General features: G+C 43.6%; 1 protein-coding gene across 3 annotated transcripts in view; it reads left to right on the top strand.

Annotated features, from left to right (window-relative positions):
* The window catches only part of TRPM8 (transient receptor potential cation channel subfamily M member 8), a 70,082-nt gene extending 68,960 nt beyond the window's left edge, over positions 1-1,122 (top strand). For all 3 annotated transcript variants that reach the window (XM_081862412.1, XM_081862411.1, XM_081862413.1), the window contains one exon: positions 879-1,122. In XM_081862412.1, the coding sequence (XP_081718538.1) occupies positions 879-929 (51 nt within the window). In that variant the 3' untranslated portion in view covers positions 930-1,122. The remainder of the gene's footprint in view (positions 1-878) is intronic.
* The last annotated feature ends 23,547 nt before the right edge of the window (positions 1,123-24,669 follow it).

The raw sequence follows: 24,669 nt of genomic DNA, 5'->3' as shown, positions 1-24,669 counted from the left end.
ATTAATCATCCCCCCCCCCAACAGAGCAAAAACCAAACGATAAACCAAAATTGAAAACACAATAAATTAAAACTATTTAAAGTCATTTAAAAGCAGTCACTGGACTAGGGCAGGGTGGGCCTGGGTCTCGCCACATAAGCCGGGTGGAAAGGGCCTTTCGGGGAGTGGCCTTCAGCACTCACAGCCCTGCTGCTGGTGTCACAACAAAGGGTTGTGTCAACCATATTCCTTTGTTGAATGAACACCCACCATAGTATGCTTGTTGTAAGGATTAATAAGATAATATAAGTGAAGCAATTTGAACAGTTTATATGTGCTGCTTAAATAACAAGTGTTATTGTTATTAATTATTGTAAACTGCCCTGCAATCCTCAGGTCAAGGGTGATTACGAAATTTGGGAAATAACAACAACAACAACAACAACAACAATAATAATCCAACATTTTAAGCGTTATGGTGGCCCTGCTCTTAAAAAGCGATGTATCTGTGGGGGTGGCAGTTGTGGGAAGAAATGGCAGGTCTTGTAATTTGTCTTCCACTAAAGAAATAGGAGCAAGTCAGAACAGCGTCATTCCTCACTTGAATTCGGAGGACAACTGCAAAATTGTAAGCTTCATGTTGGTGCACTCAGATTGCATGACCAGGTATTTTATGGTGTATGCCTGCAAACTAGAAAGTATTAGCTGAGTTACTGGAATCTGCTACTTAGTGGGTTAGTTTAAGGCTGAGCTTATAGACAGTTCTATGCAGTCTCTTCTACTAGTCAGGAGGCAAATCCTGTGGTTGAATTGTAACAATGATTGCTATTACCTTATAATTCCATGCGCTTGTTACCCTCTCATGAGATGCTTTTTGTTTGTTTGTTTTTAATTTGAAGCTGAATGATCTGAAAGGTCTTCTGAAAGATTTTGCAAACAAACTCAGATGAAAGCTTCCTGGATTGAAGAAGAAACTTCTCCCAGCAGCACAAGCTTGCGCAGAAGTGGAACATTACTGAATAAGCAACAGCTTAAGTACTAAATCTGGTACAAAAGGGAAGAAAGAGACTTCATTATATTCCATCAAGAAAATTAACTCTTCAATGCAATCATTAGTTGTTATATGTAACTTACAGTACTAAAGCTTCCTGAGCCTAGGTGTTGATTATAGACAAATATTTGTCTAAGCTTAAGCTTGCAGAAATTATCACACCATCCCCTGATTTCTTCTGAACAATTACTGGAGTCCAGAGCAGCTACAGATGACCCACCACCCCTGCAGTTAGATAATTGTGTAACTAAGGGCACATTCAAGCTTGAGGTCTTTCCGACTTCCTGTAATCCTAACACTCTTTGAACTTTTGTCTGTGGCAAGATACATCATTTGGAATGATACTGCTCACTACTGAGTAACCATAATTCACCTACTACTTGTTTCTAGGGGTGCTGAGCTAAACTTCAAGGTCTGAGGAGGAACTTTCAGGGAAGCCAGAGCTCCAAAATTAAGTTTACAAGTACAGTGGTACCTCGGGTTAAGTACTTACAGTAATTCGTTCCAGAGGTCTGTACTTAACCTGAAACTGTTCTTAACCTGAAGCACCACTTTAGCTAATGGGGCCTCCCGCTGCTGCCGCGCCGCCAGAGCATGATTTCTGTTCTCATCCTGAAGCAAAGTTCTTAACCCGAGGTACTATTTCTGGGTTAGCAGAGTCTGTAACCTGAAGCGTATGTAACCTGAAGCGTATGTAACCCGAGGTACCACTGTAGTGATGTGATGTCGCTCAGTTTTGAAACTGTTGGTTTAGAAACAGCTAGTTAAGAAATGGCTGGATTTCCTACATCAGGTTATTTGTAAGGATCACCGCAGTTGATTCTGTCTCTCATTTTCCCTAGCTAGTAGAACACACTCTGCACGAGCTCAGGGGTGGGGACCCTCAGTCCCAGGGGCCCAAGGCAGCCCTCTTGGCCTCTATCTGGCCCTTGGGACTCTCCCCAGGCCACAGCCCCTCTCCACCCTAGCTAGGCACCTCCTTGAAGTGTTTTTGCCTCCGTTGATCTCTTCCTTTCCTGGATGGAGGAGAAGAGGTGTGTGTGAGAGAGGTTGTCTAGAAGCTAATCTAGCCTTTGTTTCTGGTCCTGCCCAAGACTAGCATGTTGCTCCTGGGAGGAGAATGGGATTCTTGGTCACCCACTCCTGCTGATAAATGTATTTCAAGGTGCATTCCGCTTAGTGGGCAGATTGTAAAAAATGAGAGTTAAATGATATGTAAAATGCTACTTTTTCATGGGAAAAGGTCCATAGCTCTCCAGGGCCACCCTTCCCACTTAAACAAACTTCTTGGGACCTTGTGAACAACACCAAACAGCTGCTTTCATTCATTCCCTTGTGTCACTTCCCACTTGACACAGTCACCCTGGTTGCATTTCAAAGCAAGTTACTGGAATGTTGCTTTTCCCTGGAAACAAGGGGATTGTTACAAATTGGTGTCCCCTGTTGTTCACCTCTGATTTGGTTTCTCATGCTTTATGTTGACATACATCATATTCTGGGATTTCTGATGCCAGTCACCAAATGTTCTGCACATCTTGTCCTTTGTTCTGATCGCCTTGTAGGATGTGCTAACATACAAATGTGGGCTGCCACTTCCACACAAATCTCTATATCACAGCTTCCTTGCCTTTGTATACTTCTGAACCATGTGAATAAGACCATGACCACCCTTCCTCACAAGGCCGTCGGGCTTCTGAAACATAGAGGACAACTAGCAGGACTCTTCTGGAAGATCTCAGTGATTCTGCTAAGGTGGTCCAAGTTATGCTGGAGCCAAGTTGTTCAGGACATTGTATGTTAATATAAAAAGCTTGAATCTGACCTGGTAGCATATGGGCAGCCAGCGCAGATTGTTTAGCAGAGGTGTTACATGTTGTCTGCCATCTGCCCCCATCAACAAGCTACCCACTGCATTCTGCATTAGCTGGAGTTTCCAGAGCCAAGGGCAGCCCCACATAAAACCACAGCGGTAGTCAAGATTTCTGGCACTGAGGTTACAATACTTGTCTTATATAGCTAGTACTAGACAAGAAAAACTGGGGAAACCAATTTAAAAATTGCAGTGTGTGCAGAAGAAGTTGGACAACAAAATAAACTGTTTAGTTTTCTTATGCTTGTCTCTATAGAAGATGTATCTGAGCTGCACATAATCATGCTTTGATGTAGTCTGTCTGTGAAAGTGGTATAATCACCATGTTTAGTAGGTCAGAATGGATTTTTAAAAATCTTAAATTAACAGCTGCTTTCTGTCATCATTTGCCTAACTGGTAAGTGTACTTTTGGCAATAAAGAGTTAATTCCCTGCCTGTTAGCACCATGGCACTTTATTACAAGTTCCTGCTAAGTCATTGTAAACCTGTGGCAGAGGCAAGTTTTTTCAGCCCAGGAGCTCACCAAGCATTCTCATATGAGTATTATTAAAAGGTATATAGAGGATGGCTAATGGGACACCTGAATTTATTATTGGTTGGAATATAGGTGGCTTGAACCATTAACCTACTAACACATTTTTAATAAATAAAATAAAACAAAACATTGCATTTTAGAAAAAGTTAGAATTGGTACTGAAAAAGCAATACTGTATTATGTTTCACATGGGGAGGGTAATATGTGTGTGTGTGTAGGATTTATCTGTACCTAATCTATGTTTAGGGATGCAGGTGGCGCTGTGGGTTAAACCACAGAGCCTAGGACTTGCTGATCAGAAGGTGGGCGGTTCGAATCCCCACAACGGGGTGAGCTCCCATTGCTCGGTCCCTGCTCCTGCCAACCTAGCAGTTTGAAAGCACGTCAAAGTGCAAGTAGATAAATAGGTACCGCTCTGGCGGGAAGGTAAGCGACGTTTCCGTGCACTGCTCTGGTTCGCCAGAAGCAGCTTAGTCATGCTGGCCACATGACCCGGAAGCTGTACGCTGGCTCCCTCGGCCAATAAACGAGATGAGCACCGCAACCCCAGAGTCAGCCATGACTGGACCTAATGGTCAGGGGTCCCTTTACCTTTACCTTAATCTATGTTTATGTTAGGTTATTGCCTGTATGCATTTTTGCCTTTCAGGATAAAACTAATGAACTAGCCACTAGGTGGCGGAATTGGCAAGAGAGATTTCAGAATGCTCATTGCGCTTGGAACAACATAATGGGAACAATCCTGATTTATGGTGGTGTTCATAATAGAAACAGAAAGAAGTGTCCCTCTTTTAAAAGTGAAACACACACACACACACACACACACACACACACACACACACACAGCATTTTCCTAGCTTCCATGACATTAGAGAAAAGCAGGATGGTTCAGAAGCTTGAGAAAATCAAATGTAAAGAAACTTGGGTTGGAAATATAACTCAATGTTATTATTTACTTATTTATTTATTTCATAAAATTTACACACTGCTTGATTGTAAAGAAAACCCTTAAAGTAATTTACAAAAAGATAAAACAATAAAATCAAGAAAAATTGCAATACTTTAAAATATACAACAAGTTAAAATATAAAAACAGATTAAAATTCACCTCAGCATTTCTCAGAGTACAATGAAGGCACCCGCTGGGTATCAATAGGCAGAGAGTTCCAAAGTGTAGATGCTGCTACACAAAATGATTGAGTTCTTACAGATGTGGTGGGGGTATTATGTGGCACTTGTTTTTTGTTTAACCCGTCCGTTTTATTGAGGAGAAAAAAATAATATCTGAAGAGAGGATTGCTCGCTTTTCCGTCTTGGATGCAGCTCATGTTTTGCAGACTCACAGAAGTGCTAGATTTTGGGATGTTTGGGAAGATGTTGGTCTTGGGTCGGGAAGGCCAATAAATATGTGTTGGTGGCCTTTTCTAAGCAGTTGGGTCTTGCTGGAGGGGACACGCCCTTTGGCACGCAGGATGACTTTTCTGTCTTAGCACAAGATCCTTGCATGAGAAACAAGAGCTGGAATCCAGAGTGTCGTCGTCCCCAGCTCAAAAAATGCAGGCTAGCACAAGCATCTCTTGGACAATGTCTTGGGCAACATCAGGCAATGTCTTCTGTTAGCTCTTAAAGAGCAGTTCATAGAACAGCAATACTGCCAGCACTTTCCCCACAAGTACAGGGTGAAGCAATTTTTGTGGCACCAAGTGTTGGGGGGGCTGCATGGTGGCATGTGGGGCTTTTTTCAGCTGGTACTCACCAGAACTCAGTTCTGGCACCTCTCGGGTGGGCTTCATTGCCATTATAAGGGAACAAGAGAGGCATTCTTGGAGAGTTCCAGCACCTCTTTTTATAGAGAATAGCGTGGCGCTGTGGATTAAACCACAGAGCCTAGGACTTGCCGATCAGAAGGTTGGTGGTTTGAATCCCTGTGATGGGGGGAAGCTCTCGTTGTTCGGTCCCTGCTCCTGCCAACCTAGCAGTTCGAAAGCACATCAATTGTTAGGAAGTAGATTGTATCTGGTTCCCTTCCTTTGGCTATGCCTAATAAATTGGGAAGGGATGCGGGTGGTGCTGTGGGTTAAACCACTGAGCCTAGGGCTTGCCGATCAGAAGGTCGGCAGTTCGAATCCCCGCGACAGGGTGAGCTCTCGTTGTTCGGTCCCTGCTCCTGCCAACCTAGCAGTTCGAAAGCACATCAAAGTGCAAGTAGATAAATAGGTACCGCTCCAGCAGGAAGGTAAACGGCATTTCCATGCGCTGCTCTGGTTCGCCAGGAGCGGCTTAGTCATGCTGGCCACATGACCCGGAAGCTGTACGCTGGCTCCCTCGGCCAATAAAGCGAGATGAGCGCCGCAACCCCAGAGTCATCCGCGACTGGACCTAATGGCCAGGGGTCCCTTTACCTTTACCTAGCACTGGTGGTATGTGTGCATGTACACACACACACACACACACACACACACACACATGCTCCCTCCCCCTCTGATATCCACTTTAACCTCCCTCTTCACTTCTGATAGACGTTAAAGACATACATAAACACACAGTGAACTTTCTCTTTCCCTTCCTCAGCATTTCTGATGCAATAAGATCTGCCTACTTGGCTACATGGTGCATGCTAGAGAAGAAGGTGAAGGTGCTTCCGGTGTGGAAAAGATCCATGTCTCTGTGCAGTTATTGGCATCAGAAATGCTGGGGAGGAACTAAAAGCCTCCCGCAAGCTCTTAAAAATAATACTGCTCCCCAGTTAGCTAGAAAAGGAGCTGAACTGTGCTGCAAACTGCTTTACTTGCATCTAGAAAACTTACTTTAATTGCTAGAACATAGTTCACAAAACATCAGTGATGGTGGATCTATCCAAAGCAGCAGAGTCCAGGCGAGAATGGACAGCAGACCTCCAAACAAGACTCAAGGAGGATCAACCCTAAAATCTACAGTAGTTTAACACCTTTATTAGCACCAACTAAAGTGCCCACAAAGTTAAGATTGCCAATTTCAAACACCGGGACAGAAAAGTTGTTGAGCTTTCTAATTCTGCCCAAAATTGTTGAGCTTTTTGGTTAAAAAAAAAAACTTTTAAAAGAAGTTTTTGAGGTATTTTTAAGGAAAATTGTATGGCAAGCCTACACAAAGTAGCAAGCAAGCTATTGACATTTTCAAAATCCAGAGTCACCTGCCTAAAGTGAGAGAGCTGGTGGGTTTGGGATGCTGTTCTGAATGGTGTGTCAAACACCTTTTTGTGGTGACACACATTGGCTCAGATTATGCCATGATCTATCCATTTAGCCTCCTGCTGAATTTGGCTGGCCACTCCTGTTACTGACCTTGATCTTCTGCCTTTTAATACCAAACAGCTAAGAAAGATGATACCTAACAAATGAAAAATCTGTGGGAAAACCAACCTCATATAACCAACATGCTTAAGTCTATTTAATAAATAATAAAGCAGCAGGGATATTTTTCTCAAAAAATTAAGCAGCAGGCCAGACATCAGATGATGTTCTCCCTCTGTCTCTTCAAAAGTTCCCTGAAGGAGGATTGTCTTGCTGCATACCAAAACCATATGCCCCAAAATGGGGGTGGGGGGGGGGAAATGTGGTTTAGTATTATGGGTTAACTTGTTACTAGCTGAGTCAAGCATGCTTTGATTTCCTTAAAGGTAAAGGTACCCCTGCCCGTACGGGCCAGTCTTGACAGACTCTAGGGTTGTGCGCCCATCTCACTCAAGAGGCTGAGGGCCAGCGCTGTCCGCAGACACTTGCGGGTCACGTGGCCAGCGTGACATCGCTGCTCTGGCGAGCCAGAGCTGCACACGGAAACGCCGTTTACCTTCCCGCTGGTAGGCGGTCCCTATTTATCTACTTGCACCCGGAGGTGCTTTCGAACTGCTAGGTTGGCAGGCGCTGGGACCGAACGACGGGAGCGCACCCCGACGCAGGGATTCGAACCGCCGACCTTTCGATCGGCAAGCCCTAGGCGCTGAGGCTTTTACCCACAGCGCCACCCGCGTCCCGCAGTCACCAAAATCCAGCGGTGCCAACTTGAATAAAATATGGGAGGGACTAGCTAAGCCCCACCCCACATAATCAATCACAAGATATGGTGCACACACAGCATTTGAATGGCAATGCCCATCAATTTTGGGGAGGCCTGGGCCCCTCAGATATTTTATGGGGGGCAGCAAAGGGACTTTGGCCCCTGGGAGCTGGCTGTAGTAAACATCTTGGTGACATTGTGGCCTGACTCACGTGTCACATTAAAATAAATTCTGGTTTAAAGTGAATGAGTGGGCTTCTCCATTGCTCCTGGTGCCGCAGTGTGAATGAAGCAATGGAACTTGAACTTAAGATTCGTTTCTTGCCAAACAAACCATGTTTAGTAACCAAGGTTTGTTCTTGGCTTTGGAAAGAAACAAACCAGGAGCCAAAGTTTGCGCTATGCAGCAGGTCAGAGGAGCACCATGGAGGCATTTTTTCAGGACCCCTCAGCATACAATTCATTTACACAGCTTGTTTTAAACTGTGGCTGAACATGTCACACAAGCTGGGCCAATGAGTTCTGAAAATTAAGTGAAATCAGCGGATTATCATTTTGGGATAATCAATTAAGTAGCCAACACCACAGATTGTCAGCTGTCTCCAATAAAATAAAATGTATTTGTTAGGAAGCAGATTGTATCTGGTTCCCTTCCTTTGGCTATGCCTAATAAATTGGGAAGGGATGCGGGTGGTGCTGTGGGTTAAACCACTGAGCCTAGGGCTTGCCGATCAGAAGGTCGGCAGTTTGAATCCCCGTGACGGGGTGAGCTCTCGTTGCTCGGTCCCTGCTCCTGCCAACCTAGCAGTTCGAAAGCATGTCAAAGTGCAAGTAGATAAATAGGTACCGCTCCAGCAGGAAGGTAAACGGCGTTTCCGTGCACTGCTCTGGTTCGCCAGAAGCGGCTTAGTCATGCTGGCCACATGACCTGTATGCCGGCTCCCTCAGCCAGTAAAGCGAGATGAGCGCCGCAACCCCAGAGTCATCCGTGACTGGACCTAATAATTTAGCTTTACCTAATAAATCGGGAAAGAGAAACCAGCCACTGCTCTTTCCACATCAGATTTCTGCAGATACAAACTTGTTTCCTTGCAGATAAAAATTGGGATAAGTTGGGATAAGACTCTTAACTAATGTCTGATTGTTCATCTTTAAAAGCAATAAAATATACATTATGACACAGGTTTGTTAAATATTCACTCCTTTAAAAAACACACAAACAAACTCATTAATGCAGTTCAGGAAATACAGTACAGTGGTACCTCAGGTTACATATGCTTCAGGTTACAGACTCCGCTAACCCAGAAATAGTACCTTGGATTAAGAACTTGGTTCAGGATGAGAACAGAAATCGTGCTCCGGCGGCTCAGCAGCAGCAGGAGGCCCTATTAGCTAAAGTGGTACCTCAGGTTAAGAACAGTTTCAGGTTAAGAATGGACCTCCAGAACGAATTAAGTACTTAACCCGAGGTACCACTGTACCACGATCAAGCCTCTGATTACCCCCTGCCCCCAATTTTCTCCCTAGCTCCTGTCCTTAAGTTAACACGGGTGCATTTTTTTTAAAAAAAACTATTGTCATGTTCTACCACATAATGGGGCTGCCACTGAGGACTCTTTGGAAGCTATTTGATTCCAGATCCCATGCAAAGGCCACCCCTAGTAGTCCTCTGGTGTTGGTAGACAGAGAGACCATACTGACATCCAACTGTGGGGCGTGAGGTGGAGAGGTTAGGCTGTGTGCCTGAGCTCTTCTAATTCTTGGATCCAGCAAGGGTTAAAATCGAATGGAGGAGTCAATTAACCAGGCCAGCTTCTTGGTGAGTTATTGGTGGTATCAAAGGAAGAGGCTCTGTACCAGGGGGCAAGTTGGTGCCCCCTCCCTTACCTCACTGATGGTGACAACAGGGGCAGAGTTGTTCGTGCATGAACTGGGCTAGAAGCTTGAAGCAGGCAGAAGCCCAGAGAGACAAAGTCATGCTAGATTTCTGGTTGAATCAAAGGATGACTATGGGCACAGCAAGACCTCCTGGAGTGTTAATGCTGTGAGTCCCTCCGCAGGTTGTAGGATATAAATAAACCATATATCATAAAGACACCACAGTCTCTGCTGTCATTCTGAGGAAACCAAACCCTAAGTGCCTGGAACCCCTGGAATCAAGCCTGAAGAAGAGTTCTGGTCAGTGTGAAAGTATCCTTTCCTTGCTTCCTGTCTTTGAATTGGTCATGATAAATATATTACTGATAAATATATTAGCAATAAACTCTTGGTTTTGTTATTTATAATGGAACAAGATGGCCAGCTCAGTTTCTGTCTGTCTCAGGACAGCAATTTAGCCATCCAGGAGAGAAGCCCTAGAACTGGTGGAAGTGGCCTTCTACCATCTAATGGTGGGACTTCGTCTATGTGGGAAGCAACAGGCACACTAACCACTGTGCAACACTACCAAACCAGTGTGCTGCCTATTAACTAGAGGCTGAGGAAACCCAACCAGATGGGTGGGGTAATAATAATAATAATAATAATAATAATAATAATAATAATAATATATTAGTTTAGTTTAGTAAAATCAGTTTCCACCTTTGCTAAGGTGTATTCTTTTTTCTGCCCTCTGCTAGAGACAAATGCCCATAACTGCTGGTCTTTGCATTTTCAGAGAGAGCAGCCATTGTTACTCTTTCCCACAAGCCTTTAGAGAGACCAGGGATCCCCCCCCACCCGATGTATTGCCAAGCCAACCCGAACCAGTAGGCAGAATGGGCCTAATCCAAAGCCAATTCTCCCCTCACTTAGCACAAAAGAGTCTGGGGCCAAGGGACACCTGTTTCCCACTCCCACAGCATTTCTGAGTGCTGCTCTTGCCTCACTCTGTTCTCTAGTGGGTAGCAGGTTTGTATGTTTGGGGAAGCATTAGCCAGTACTATTCTGTGGGCTGAGTTAGTTGGTGTTGGTAGAGAGATGCTCAATAGAGAAAGAAATGCTCCCTTTTGAGTTTGTGGCAGTGGCAGAAGGTTTTCAAAAATCCAAAGGTTGGTATATCTGGTTTTGGGGATGCAAAAACATTGTTTCCTGAATTCATTGTATCTGTACATTCGAGGAACTCCTCTTTAGAGACAATGCTTCAAGGAGGTATAGTGAGGTCTGCATTTGACTTCTTCCTTTATGAGGTGAAGCAGAAAGAGATGTAATTAAGAAGCAGTACAAAAATGCAGTTAGTCAAGATTTAGATGATGGAGGGTTGTCTGAAGAAGAATGCAGTACAAGGTTTTAAATCTAGGGAATTTTGAGTATGCCCAGGCATGTCTGGGGAATCTTATCTGTTTGGAAGCACAAGCTCTTAAAAGTCCATGAAAAAGCGCGACATACATGAGAATTCTTTTGCATCAGGGACATTTTCAGGTGTGAGGATACAGAGGAGAAGATTCAGCCTTGCAAGCTTCTCCCTCTGATGCTAATACAGCCCAAGCAGTCATATAAGCACGTGAGCCATTGTAGATTGCCTGCTCTGCTTCTTGCTTCCTCAGTAATTTTTCAATTATTTTAATCTGTCACAAGGCTGCAGGCTGACTTTGCATAAGAGCAGTTGTGGGGGTTAATGCTAAATCCGACTGCAGCTGTGGCAGACTGCATGCAAAGCTCAGAGCAGATGGGCTCCTGCTGCTGAAGGAAGTCTCAACCACCAGAGAAACTTGTTGATACTTGTGACTTAGCAGCTTCCCCCCCCCAAAAAAAACCCCCTCAATGACTCATACTTTCTGGAAAGAAGGAAAACTCATGTTCTTAATGCCTCACTAACATTCACAGTGCTCTTCAAAAGGAAGACCACAGAACTAATCACAACATTCAGCTGATCCTAATATTCAGTATGCCACTTTCATTTTGTCTTATACTGAGAGCTATGGCTGTTATCAGTAAGCTTCATAAAATATAATAATCCAAACATGGAAATGTTCGCTCATTTAGAAGAATTTGTTAAAGAAAATACAGATCATTTCATAACTCTAGTGAAGAAATATGGGAAGCTGAATCATCTGGAACTGTTTCTCATGAATCACATGATTTATTTCTCAAATGCATAGCTGCTTTAGTTTCTTGATCCAACAGCTGTACACATTAACAATAAAGAGTTCATTGCATCACAGAAACTTTAGCATAATGTTTGTAGGCTTTCTTGGATTGTGGCAATCTCATGGTACTTTGAAACAAAACAAATTCCTTCCAGTAGCACCTTAAAGACCAACTAAGTCAGTTCTTGGTATGAGCTTTCGTGTGCATGCACACTTCTTCAGATACATGGTACTTTGGTAAGGGTATGAATTGTGTTGGTTAAGAGATCTTTATAAAGTCTTCCTTTGTTCTTCTTTCTGAACAAAGAGCCAGTACCTCTTTGACCTGACTTCTGTTGTCTCCTTTTGCATCCCTTGAGTACCTGACTCAGTGACCACAGCCTATGTGATCTTTGAGGCGTACATGGTGATATGTTACCTCTGCAAAAGGCAGTGAGTTGTAGTGGTTGGAACTACTGTCTCTGCCCTTCAGCCTCATCCCCAGTCCCTCCACAACAATAAAGGGGACTAGGACTGTCCCAGGACTGGAGAAGCAGCAACTGTCAGAGCAAGAACTCCTTCTGTATTCATTTTGTTCAACCCCACATTGGAATTTGTACCATTCAGCTTTCACATTTTGGTTAGAAGCTGTTGCCAGTTTTCAGAGACAGATTCTCCCTTTCCACATTTTTAGCTGAAATATTGTACCTTGAGGCTATCAAGGTACAGCAAAACAACAGCATCCATCCCCAGTCTTTCAGCATTCATGGACATAACAAGCGGGGTATAGAAAGCAGCAGTGGACACAGAACTTTAAGAATCTGTGCCAAGAAACACGACACAAAAGGAAGTCTGCATGAGCCCTGAATTGGAGCAGACATCAATCGCGTCATCCAATTTAGCACTAAAGAGCTGTTTTGCTTGGGGGAAGCAGAAAACTACTCAGACCCATGCTTGGAAAGGACAGCAGGGCCAGCTTGAGACATTTTGGCATCTGAGGTGGACCCCAAAATGGTACACACACCCTCCGCCAGGGAAGATCTACATCAGGAGCAAGGGGGAGAGAGATTGACCAGTCTTTACAAAAGTGCATATCCATAGGTGCTGGCTCCCTATGGAGCCCCATGAAGGGGCTGGGCACCCACAAATTTTGGTGCCAGGGCCATTCATGCTACATAGCACCCAGAGCCCCAGGCACCCATGGTCGCAGGGCCAAGCTGGCATTCCTGTCGTATCTTAGTTAAAAGTGTGCATATTAATGAAAATAGCATTAAAACATCTTCCAGGCCATCAGATGAAAGATAATATAAGGAACAAAACTGATGTCATAGAGCACCTGGAGGTAAGAAATGAAAAACAAGCAGCCTTGATGTTTATTGATGCTGAAAAGGCATTTGATAATATTTCTTGGTTATTAATGTATAAGGCTTAAGAAGAGATGAATTTGGGTTTAGAAGAGGAATAGATGCAATTTACTCAGAGCAACAAGCAAGATTAATTGTGAATAACATTATTACTGAGAAATGCAAAATTCTAAAAGGGACAAGACAAGGGTGCCCCTTGTCACCATTCTTGTTTATCTTAGTATTAGAGATTCTGGTGAGAAATATAAGAGCAGAAGAAACCACCAGAGGAATAAAAGAAGGAAATAAAGCATATAAACTGAAAGCATTCGCGGATGTCCTTGTGATAACAGTTGAAGACTCTATAAACTCATTACCAAAAGTAATAGGAAAAATACAGGAATTTGAACAAGTATCAGGTTTTAAATTGAATAAAAGAATAAGCTTTTACTGAAGAATGTTTCAGAGCAAGATAAAAAAGAGATACAGCAGAAAACAGAGATAATCATATATAAAAAGTTAAATATTTGGGAATATGGTTGGCAGACAAGAATATTAATATATTTAAAGATAATTATGAAAAATTGTGAAAATAAAAAAAAAGGAATTTAGAAATCTGGGGAAGGATGAGTTTGTCATTATTAGGTAGAATTTCTGTGATTAAGATGAACGTATTGCCAAAAATGTTGTTTTTATTTCAGAATATTCCAGTGTAACAAATGTTAACATTGTTTTTGATTTGAGCCAAGCCAGGTCCATTGGTGACCAAAGGCTAGAAATTAATTTATTATTCTGTTAATAATACAGTGAAGTCTATTTTTCATGGATTAACTGCACCTAATTCATTTTGAAGGCTTTGTATGCCTTTGACAAATCTACCTTGACTTTCTGTTTTGACATGCCAATCTATCAAGTGACTGCTGGGAGAGGCTAGTACTTGCTGTCAAAGCAGGTAAAAAAGACGTCTTCTGTCTGGTGAAAACTAACTTCAGTGATTCCAGATTCCTTTCAGCTGACCAGGAGGGCCCTGTCCTGGGGAACTTATTTTGGGCCCCCTAAAAACTGATCTGCAGAGGTATACTGGTAGCTCCTTTCCCCATGCATAATTTTTGTAAATTTCTATCATGGCTTATTATTATTAGAATAACTTCAACCATGACCCTTTCTAAAACAAAGAAGCATCACTCTGGTTAAAGGAACCAAAATTTGGATGCCTATGATACAAACACAGTCTTCCCCCTTCCTTTCCTCCCTCTATGAACCCCCGAAATGTGCTCTGGAGGGTCTCCCAATCCTCTGGAGCACGTTTTGAAGGTGCTGGAGGGGGACAAAGTGGTTCTGGGGGGTTGGCATGCTTACAGACTCCCTTCTGCCTGGTTGTGAGGAGGTTTGTGCAAAAAGCATGTAGAAGCTGGGAGTAGGGCCGGTGCCCCATTAAGTCGCGGGCAAGGCTGAGGTGCACATTCCTGTCTCCCTAGGGACTATCACCTTCCCATGTCGAGGTGGAATGGCTGAAGGTGGCTTGCATATGCCCTGAGGGCAGTGCATGGCTGGACGCATCACGATGCAAGTCTGAGAGAGACAACAAGTGCGAAACTGATACCACAATTCCAATTCTAGCTCTTCCAATTCTAGCTCTAACCATGCTGAGACATAGATTCACTAAGGGCCAAGTCCCTTCAATGTGTGCGTGTGAAATGAAAACATCAGAATCTCTACATCATGTAATGTTTATCTGCCCTTTGTACAGTTCAGTCCGTGCTAGTATACTAAACTCCATAATCCAGTCTACGGCTGACAAACCAGTAGACCTACAGCTTGCCTGGGTTCTTCAAGATGTGGATCCTTATATTACCCTACAGGTTGCTAAATTCCTAACAGCCGTCCTCTCGTACAAGAGACGGAATGGAATGTTAGCTGATTATTGATAGCTATAAGAATTTTCTATAATGACTTCAGATATCGATTTTAGTGTAGTGCCTAAAATTTTTAATCCTAATCTTAATCCTAACCTTAAACTTTTCTTAGGAATGGCTAATATCTGTCCTTATGAGTTGTGAACTGTGTTATACTACTTGTGGTTTGTACGAGTCTGCTGTTTGATTTGTTTTGTTGTGTTGTGTTGTGGTTTATGATGGGCGTAAAGCCGAATAAACAAACTAGCTAGTTCTACCAAAAAAAAGAAAGATGATGCCTGTTTGTTTTACTTTCACAAGAGAGCACTTTGCTCAGCTGGCCCTTTCAATCAGAGTATGAGGAAAGTGGGCGGCAGCTTTCAGGCATGCAGATCCTCTCCAACATGGAATAAATGACCCATTAAATTGGAGCATATTGAAAAGGGAGTAAAGTGAAATCCTGCAACTTCTTTGGAAGCGATTTATCATCTCCATTTTGTCAGACAACTGACGAAAGAGAATGGAGGCCGGCATTAATGATTTAACATGCATCCTACTAGTCCTTTATGCCTCACAGAGGAAACTTTAACTGAACTGTGCTGATATACAGCTGGGATATTGGGTGAAGAGTGCCTTTATAGTTATTTTGGTAAACAAATTTAAAATCTACCAATTTAATGTGATTGTATGTGGACGTGTGTGTGTGTGTGTGTGTTTGTTTGTGTGTGCAAGATATCAAATGTGCAGATGGAAAAATAGACAGAATGTTCCATCTGTATAGCAAAGGACCAGCTCAAGACCTCTGGAATGTAAATTGGTTCCTATTAGCATGAATCTGTGTTGAAATGTATTGCAAATTCAAGATAGCATCAGTAAGGGCCATGAAATGCTGACCTGTGATCCACCATCCATTTTGTGTTTGATAGTGCACTGTAAGGATGGCATAACATTGTAGCCAAGATATCACATCAAAGCAAGGAAAAATCAGGGCATCCTGAAACTCGTTACATGTAAGGTTGCATTCAGTGCTGTGTGAGTGGGACTCCCTTATGCAGTGGGACTTCCCCCTTCCATTCCTCCTTCTACACACACCCAAAATATGCTCTGGAGCAGCCATGTCATCTATGGGGGACCCAGGGGGACTGAGGCCTCCCCACATTTTCAATGAGGGGACTGGGCCCCCCTCAATATTCCACAGTCGGGCGGGCCCCATTGAGCCCTCCCACAGCTGTAACAGGATCCGTTGGGTCCTCCTGTGGCTGTGGCAAGGCCTCCTCCAAGGGCACGACAGGCCCCATCGAACCTCCTCACACTGTGTGATGTCATGTACGCACCGGGGGCCCCAATGTTGGGTGGAACCTGGCACACCTGCTGTGAAGGGTCTCCCAATCCTCAGGGACAAATTCTGAGGGTGCTGGAGGGGGGCTTCGGAGATAACAAGAGGAAGGGGAAGATTCAATGCACATGTGGATGTGTGTTATGAAAGTGGAACAGCAGTGTTAGATACTGCCCATACCTAATAATAATAATAATAATAATAATAATAATAATAATTTATTATTTATATCCCGCCCATCTGGCTGGGTTTCCCCAACCACTCTGGGCGGCTTCCAACAAAATATTAAAATACATAAAATATAGTGCATCAAACATTAAAAGCTTCCCTAAACAGGGTTGCCTTCAGATGCCTTCTAAAAGTCTGGTAGTTGACATCTGATGGGAGGGCATTCCACAGGGCTGGCGCCGCTACCAAGAAGGCCCTTTGCCTGGTTCCCTGTAACTTGCAGCGAGGGGGTTGAGACGCTCCTTCAGGTCTACTGGGCCGAGGCCATTTAGGGCTTTAAAGGTCAACACCAACACTTTGAATTGTGCCCAGAAACATACTGGGAGCCAATGTAGGTCTTTCAAGACCGGTGTTATGGGGTCTTGGCGGCCGCCCCCAGTCACCAGTCTAGCTGCCGCATTCTGGATTAGTTGTAGTTTCTAGGTCACCTTCAAAGGCAGCCCCACATAGTTAGCATGATCACAGGAAGACTCTCCTGCCATACGGCTCCCCATAAACCCTTGTGGCCAGTTCCTAAGATCATCTGAGGAGGCTCTGCACGCTATACAACAGTTGGTGCACCTCTTTAAGCAGAATCCCCTGGATTGCAAAGCTTTTTATCCCATGAGCAGGACTCACCCATTTGCCTTCTTCCTTGGTTAACTCAACAGCCCATTCTTAGAGGATTACCTTACCAGAAACCTAGGCTGGCTATTCCATTGAATCTGTGCTGGATCCATGAATTCGAAGAGGGCCCAGGGCAATACAGCCTACCCCTCCCAAACCCATAGAACAACCATCTCTATAGTTAATCACAGTGTTATTAACATACCATCCAACATTTCTCTGAGGAAAATATGGACATCTTATTCCACCACCACCATTTTATTATTTATATCCCACCCATCTGACTGGGGTCCCCTAGGCACTCTAGTTGACTTCCATTATATATAACGAAACGAAACGAAACGAAACGAAACGAAACGAAACGAAACGAAACGAAACAAAACAAAACAAAACAAAACAAAACAAAACAAAACATTAGACAACATTAGAAAATTTCCCTATGCAGGGCTGCCTTCTGATGTCTTTTAAAGGTTGTACAGTTATTTGTCTCCTAGACTCGGGGGTCACATTACTACATACCTTCTGATGAAAATCGGGACATCTAAAGGAAAAGCAGGACATTCCTTCCAGGATCAAATCAGAAACCAGGACAGCTTTTGTAAATGTGGCTATATGGTATGAGCCTGAAACTCTTTCCAGCCATATATATGGTATTCTGCTGAAAGTTGTAAAATAGGCCTTTAGTTTTGCTTGGGATGTGATTCAAACTGATGAAGCAGAAACAGAATCCTATAGCCATTCCATTAAAGGTCCCTGAGCGAGACATTTACTTAAATGCTGCAACAAATGGAGAGCTGAAGGAAAGGTTGAATATAGCTCAGGTGAATTCTGTTGCCCCTGCAACCTTCTGGACTAGGGTTCCACTTAAATCAAATGCCAACATGCACACAAAGCTTCTGAATACATTCCTCTATCAAACTTCATGTATTTGCTGTTTAAAAAACATATATTCTGCCCTTCCGCAAGTACAGTGGTACCTTGGGTTACAAACACTTCAGGTTATAAACTCCGCTAACCCGGAAGTAGTACCTCAGGTTGAAAACTTTGCTTCAGGATGAGAACAGAAATTTCACGGTGGCGGCAGCGGGAGGCCCCATTAGCTAAAGTGGTACCTCAGGTTAAGAACAGTTTCAGGTTAAGAACAGACCTCTGGAATGAATTAAGTTCTTAACCTGAGGTACCACTGTAATAGAATTAAGTCAGCTTACAAAGAGAAACATACAATATCTAAAGCATATAACAACCAGCACTCCTAAAGCAGATATTTATTTATTATACTAAATTAGTATATTGCTTGACTGTAATAATTTTTGTGAGCAGTTTACAAAAAATGAAAAAATATCAATAAAAATAGGCATTTAACAACATTCCCAAAAGCATTAAAGACAACAGTGAACAAAAAGATTTAAACATATGCCAACATACAATTTATGTCTAAACGAAAATGTTTTAAGCAGACATTGAAAAAGTACAGTGGTGCCTCTGCTGAAATGTGATGCCCTGGGGTCTGCCACAGGCCTCAGCCGCATGACCCCAGTAAGCACGAGTCAAGGGGGGGCAGGGAGGGGCAGCTGTCCCCTAAATCAATAAAAATACATACTGAGGTTCTCCCCCCCCCCCAACAAAAATCCCATCTATGCCATGCCAGTAAGCAAGGCTTCAGGGAAAAAGGGGAACTTTCCTGTTTTTTCTCAGGCCGTGAGACAGGATGGACTACTAGTGAAATCCATTCATTCTGAGGGACTTTCCACAATGAGAAGTAGCAGCAGAGAGCTTCAGTTACTTTCCTTTAACCAAGGCAGGGGGAAGGGGAAAAACTTTGCTGACATTTCAAGAAGCAGTGGAGCTGCGGTCAGGACCCTAGCAATCTAGTGACGCTTTCCTAGAGAATGACCAAATGGGAACAATGCACTGGGACCCCATTGGAGGGAGTGGGAGAAGGTTGACCCCACTGACCAGTAATTTTGACACCTCCTACTACAAAGGTAAGGGATGTGGGTAGCGCTGTGGGTTAAACCACAGAGCCTAGGACTTGCCGATCAGAAGGTCGGCGGTTCAAATCCCCGCGACGGGGTGAGCTCCTATTGCTCGGTCCCTGCTCCTGCCAACCTAGCAGTTCGAAAGCACATCAAAGTGCAAGTAGATAAATAGGTACCACTCCGGCGGGAAGGTAAACGGCGTTTCCGTGCTTCTCTGGTTCACCAGATGCGGCTTAGTCATGCTGGCCACATGTACGCCGGCTCCCTCGGCCAATAAAGCGAGATGAGCGCTGCAACCCCAGAGTCGGTCACAACTGGACCCAATGGTCAGGGGTCCCTTTACCTTTACCTTACTGCAAAGGTAAGCTTCCACCCCCCCCACCCCCAATATGAATAGATTTCAGCCTCCTACTGCACAATTGGCTGGAAATTTCCCACACTTTCTGTGGGGCCCAAATAGCCCTGCAAAAGTGTATGTGTGGGTTTCATGCATTTTAAATCAGCAGTCCCACTGCAGATGGATAGGACCATTGGTGATAGCCTAACAGGGTTTGTGAGCAGGTACAAATACTTGTAGGAGAAAACAGTCTAAATAGTTGCAAGCAAATGTTTCAACAAGGATCAAACCACAGATTACTGCAGCCTACCCCAGCCTGGTGCCCTCATAATGCTGTTAGACTGCCAGAGATGACAGAATAAGTTGTAGTCTAAAGATCTGGGGGGCACCAGGTTGGGGAAATCTGGCCACGCAAAGGGGTGCTGTTGCTGCTGCAAAAATCTGTTAACGGCACTGTTAGTCTTTTCTTGTGCAAAACCCACCTCCTCTGCACCAGTTCTTACGATGATTTTCTCTCAGCAGAGTGACTGCATGGTAAATCTGTTAAAATATTAATGCAATAGTCTGAACTCCTCTCCTGAAATACACAGCACAGCGAGGTCACTTGTCTGTGGATCACTGAATCAATATGTTGCTAAATTACTCTGCAAATGGAATCACTGGCTGCTTATAGAAGACGTGCAGCAGAGCGCATATGAGACTAGGAGTGAAACCTAGGTGCTTTTTAAAGTGCGTCATGCAATTTGTTGTCAGCTGGTTGCTCTTTTGCTGGAAGAAGGTTCAGCATAGCAAGAGGCTCTCCAGATCTCTATGCCCCAACTACCATACCGACGGACTCCTCGACTGACTGTTTTTCCTTCCATGGGTCGGGCATGGGGTCCATCTGAGAATGAACAAAGTTCAGCTGAACATAAGCTCTCCCTCCCTCTCTCCCTCTGCACAGCATGCAGGGTAAAGAAAGAGCACACCCACCGAGCATTCCTGCCCCACCTCCAATATCCATGCTCAGACAACAGGGAACCTCTGGGAACCTCTAAGTTAGATTACTGCAACGCGTATACATAGTATTGCCTCTGAAGACAGTTCAGAAACTTCAGCTAGTGCAGAATCTGGCAGCCAGGCTGCTCACCGCAGCAAGACAGTTTGAGCATATTACATACACCAATCCTGGCATGACTGCACTGTCTGCCAATTAGTTTCCAGCCTCAATTCCTGAGCCTTAAACAGCTCAGAACTGCAATATCTCAAGGACCTTCTCTCCCCATATAAACCAACTTGGACTCTAAAGCCCTTCTTTGTGTGTCTCCTCTGTGAGAGGTCCAGAGGGTGGCCATATTTTCATGGGCTTTTTTGCCGTGGCTCCCCATCCCCTGGAAGAGTCCTCTGGTAACTTCCTTACACATCTTTAGGCGCCAAGCATAAATGTTCCACTTCAACAAGGCCTTTGGCTGATTAATAGTCCTTTTATCTGTAGGGAGGTTATTGGTTTGGTTTGGTTTGGTTTGGTTTGTTCTTGCTCTTGTTTTAGTTATGTATTTTGTGGTTTTATTCTGTATTTTATATTGTGAACCACCCTGAGATCTCCAGGTGAAGGGTGGTATACAAATTTAATTAACAACAACAACAACAGATATTGACTAATTTGGCTTAGAGGGTGCACTTGTTCTGGAAACTCTAGAATTCCTAGGTTTGAGATACTGGGTGATGTGTGCCACCCTATAAGACACGTTCTCTCAAGGATTACATCCCTGGCGGCTGATTGACAGAAAGAAGAAGGAACCAGCATCAAGGGCTTTGGCATTCCAGTGTAATGGGAAGCAGGACAGCTGGTAGAATTTGCTGGACAAGGAATACGCTGGATCAGTGGATTGGGCCCTTGGTGCCCAGAGCATTTAGAACAGGGGTAGGAACCCTGTGGCTCACCAGATGTTGTTAGACCAACTATTCATCTTCAGAGGAGAACGATTTATACCAAAGAAATGTTGGAAGAATTTTTGTAATATTAATTCCACTGATTACATTATGCAGAGAGCAAATGTAAGTGAAATTTATAAATACTGTACTAGACAAGGGGTCACAGATGGGGGGGGGTGAGCCTTGAATGTTACAAGTATGCACTGGGCCCAGAGGTTTGAACACCGGACACATGCAAGCTAAATATTTTTTTGAAGAAGTAAGGTCTGTACTGAGAATTACCTTTAAAATTAACTATGCATACTGTGCATCCTCACAAAATATCTTTTTTAGAATTCACTAAGATGTGGAGGCTCTTGTAATTAGATACAGATAGTGGCTGACAAGAAGGGTGGGTGGGTGGGTGGGTGGGGGAGACTTCTACATTTCTTTGTTCCCGAAGTCAATTATTCTTCCAAATCCTTTTGAGCTGAAAGAGAATAATATCACAAAGTTAAAACTTGACAACATTTCCAGTGGCGTATTCTGTGCGGCCATTGTAAGTGCTTCTGTGAACAGGGGGATGCTGTGATTACAAGTGACACAGAGCTCCCAGAGGTACATTTGACTTTCATATACTGAGGCCATTGCAGAAGATTACCAAAGTCTGTCAGGACAAGTAATTCCAAGCGACTGTGGGAAAGGAGATAGTGTGTGTGTGTGTGTGTGTGTGTGTGTGTGTGTGTTTGTGTGATGTATAAATTGAAGGAAGGACAGGAATGGCTTGGACACGGCTCCAGACCTACAATATGGCCAAAACTAATTGGCAACAGAGAAATGAGGCTTCTAGGTTCTCTGTAATTCAAAGTCAGGGCCCCTACCATTATGTAGAGTGAGGCATCTGCCTCAGTAAATATATGCTTGGGGAAACAGCGGTAGCTCCCTGACTGCAAACCAGCCCTGCTGCCTCAGATGTGTATCACTTTCACAGAGACATCCTTTGCTAAGCTAATGAAATCCTTTCACTCAACTCTGTGCAGTCCTGATCAGCCTTTGCCACATTTGCATCTCTCCTACATTTTGATAAATTTGCTGGGAGCAGAACTAAAATAAGAAATAATAAGAATTACAGAAGGGCTCTCCAAAGCCACTTATATGGTCTACAGGTGATCCTCTGCCACATAACTGCCAAAAGGAAATGCAATGGTCAGCAGCATCTTGGGGTTCTTTCCCCACTAGCTCAGAGCATCAGTCTCTGGGCTCACCTCATGCTTACTGTGGGTGTCCCAAAACATTAGGCAGATGGAAGAGATTGACAGAGGCTGGAGTGTCTATTAGATCTCTTTGCTCTTACACACTTTCTTAAACCATCTAGAACCAGCAGCTGTCAAGAGGCAGGATATTGCGATGTAGATAACCTAGTACTGTAAGGTTTTTCTTCCGTCCTTAAATTATAAAGGGATGTAATGGGAAATAACATCACTTACCGTATTTTTTGCTCTATAAGACTCACTTTTTCCCTCCTAAAAAGTAAGGGGAAATGTGTGTGCGTCTTATGGAGTGAATGCAGGCTGCGCAGCTATCACAGAAGCCAGAACAGCAAGAGGGCTCGCTGCTTTCACTGCGCAGCGATCCCTCTTGCTGTTCTGGCTTCTGAGATGCAGAATATTTTTTTTCTTGTTTTCCTCCTCCAAAAACTAGGTGCGTCTTGTGGTCTGGTGCATCTTATAGAGCGAAAAATACGGTATAAACAACCACAATAGGATAGACTCACAAACAACCACTAAAGGAATTCTGCCTCAGAGGAGGGAAAAACTTTTCTAGGGTATGTCTGTATTAGCAACCCTTTGTATATTAGCAACCCTAATGTTTGGCATCATCACTCGCTTCTTCCTGTAGTGATAACGGGCTGTCCCTTGACATTTTGAAGCAATAATTCAAATCTTCACACAAATAGATACTTTGCTTCTTAGAGACTATTTAGAAAAGAAAATCTGAAATATTTGTGGGAAATAAAACATGGCCCGGGGTGTGCCAAGTGAGAGGGAAGGAAGAGAGAAAATTGTCTCTATTGATGGAAAGATGGGTCTGTGTTTTATCAGATTCAGAACACACATGCAAAAGTTGTTGAGCTTTTTCCCTTTTGGGGGGCAGGAGATCACTGGGGGGCCAGAGATCTACCAGGATCTACAGGAACACCCCACAATCTACCAGTAGATCACGATCTACCTGTTGGACATGCCTGGGCTACAGGATTTGGTGAAAGTCCCACCGCTCCAGTGGGAAGCAAGGTATGCCCCACCATGAAATATATGTCATGAGAACCCCCCAGGCATGCCAGCAGTACCCTCTGCTGGTAGAACCATCCCCCCAGCAAAGATACATAATCAGAAAGGCCACCCCAAGATGCAGTACTTCTTGGCAGACACCAGGGATGGCAGGGAAATTTGTTCTCCTTCATACCTGGCATTTTTCTGAAATTTGCAATACAGTTGTCCAAGCAAAGATGTAGTACAAAAATATGTATATTAGTAAAAAGTGCATTTAAAAATGTATCTTTTGATGCAAATAGCATACAAAAATACATTCTATTAAGGGGAAATTTCTTCTAGCCATTAGCAAACTTCAGTGTCACACAGTTTGAGAACCAGAATCACTTTTCAAGTACGAGTGAGAAATGTTCCTGGCACTTAAACCCATCTTTTTCTCACAAGCTCTCCTGTGGGATTTTTATTTATTTATTCTGACACATCAATATTTTGCTCTGAATTTCATGTGGGATCTTTCCCTTCTAAAGAAGTTTACACTGTACAGTGGTTTCCATTAGTACTTGGTGCTTCCCCTCTCTCCTTATCCAGGAGCTGGAATTAGAAGAGACAGACATTCTGTCCAAAGAGAATTTGCTCTAAGAAATGTGAAGAGTCCAAGCCAATTACAGTAATGAGATGAGGAGGGTGGGGTGGACACTAGACCAGAAGAGAGGTAATTTGACTGACCGTCACTATCGGTGGGTTTGAAGGCAGGCAGAGGCGTTAGAAGAAAGTGTGTTGCTTGGCTCAGAGCTTTGCTTCCATGAAAGCTTTAGCATTACTTTGTCTCAACAAAAATAAATGTGACCCCACTGTCTGAGACAATGTACTATACCTAATAGTGTTCAGGCTGTTTTTGTTGTTGTTGTTGTTTTTTTTCATGTCCTATTTCCCTACTTGTGTTTTGAAATGCTGAAGGGGCTGCAAGTATCGTTCTGGTGGGTTGTGGTGACTTGTCATTCACAGCCATGTTGCGCCCGCTCTAAGGCACATCCCTCCCAAAAGAGCCGTCGCCATTTTCTTCTCACTTGTGTTTGTTTGAAAGAGACAGGAAGAAAGAGTCAAGGGCATATAAAGTGAAATATGAAAATAGAGAAAGAGGGGGGAAAGGCAGATAACAGTTAAAAATTAAAAATGGGCCTGAAGTTTCCAGCTAGGGCTTATGGGGGATCCTGAATCTTTAAAAACTGAAAACTGGAAGGCAGGAATAGTAAAGTCTAAATCCA

Source organism: Podarcis erhardii, assembly GCF_964252035.2.
Source record: "Podarcis erhardii genome assembly, chromosome: 1".
Taxonomy (NCBI): domain Eukaryota; kingdom Metazoa; phylum Chordata; class Lepidosauria; order Squamata; family Lacertidae; genus Podarcis; species Podarcis erhardii.
This window is presented reverse-complemented; position numbering and strand designations above follow the sequence as displayed.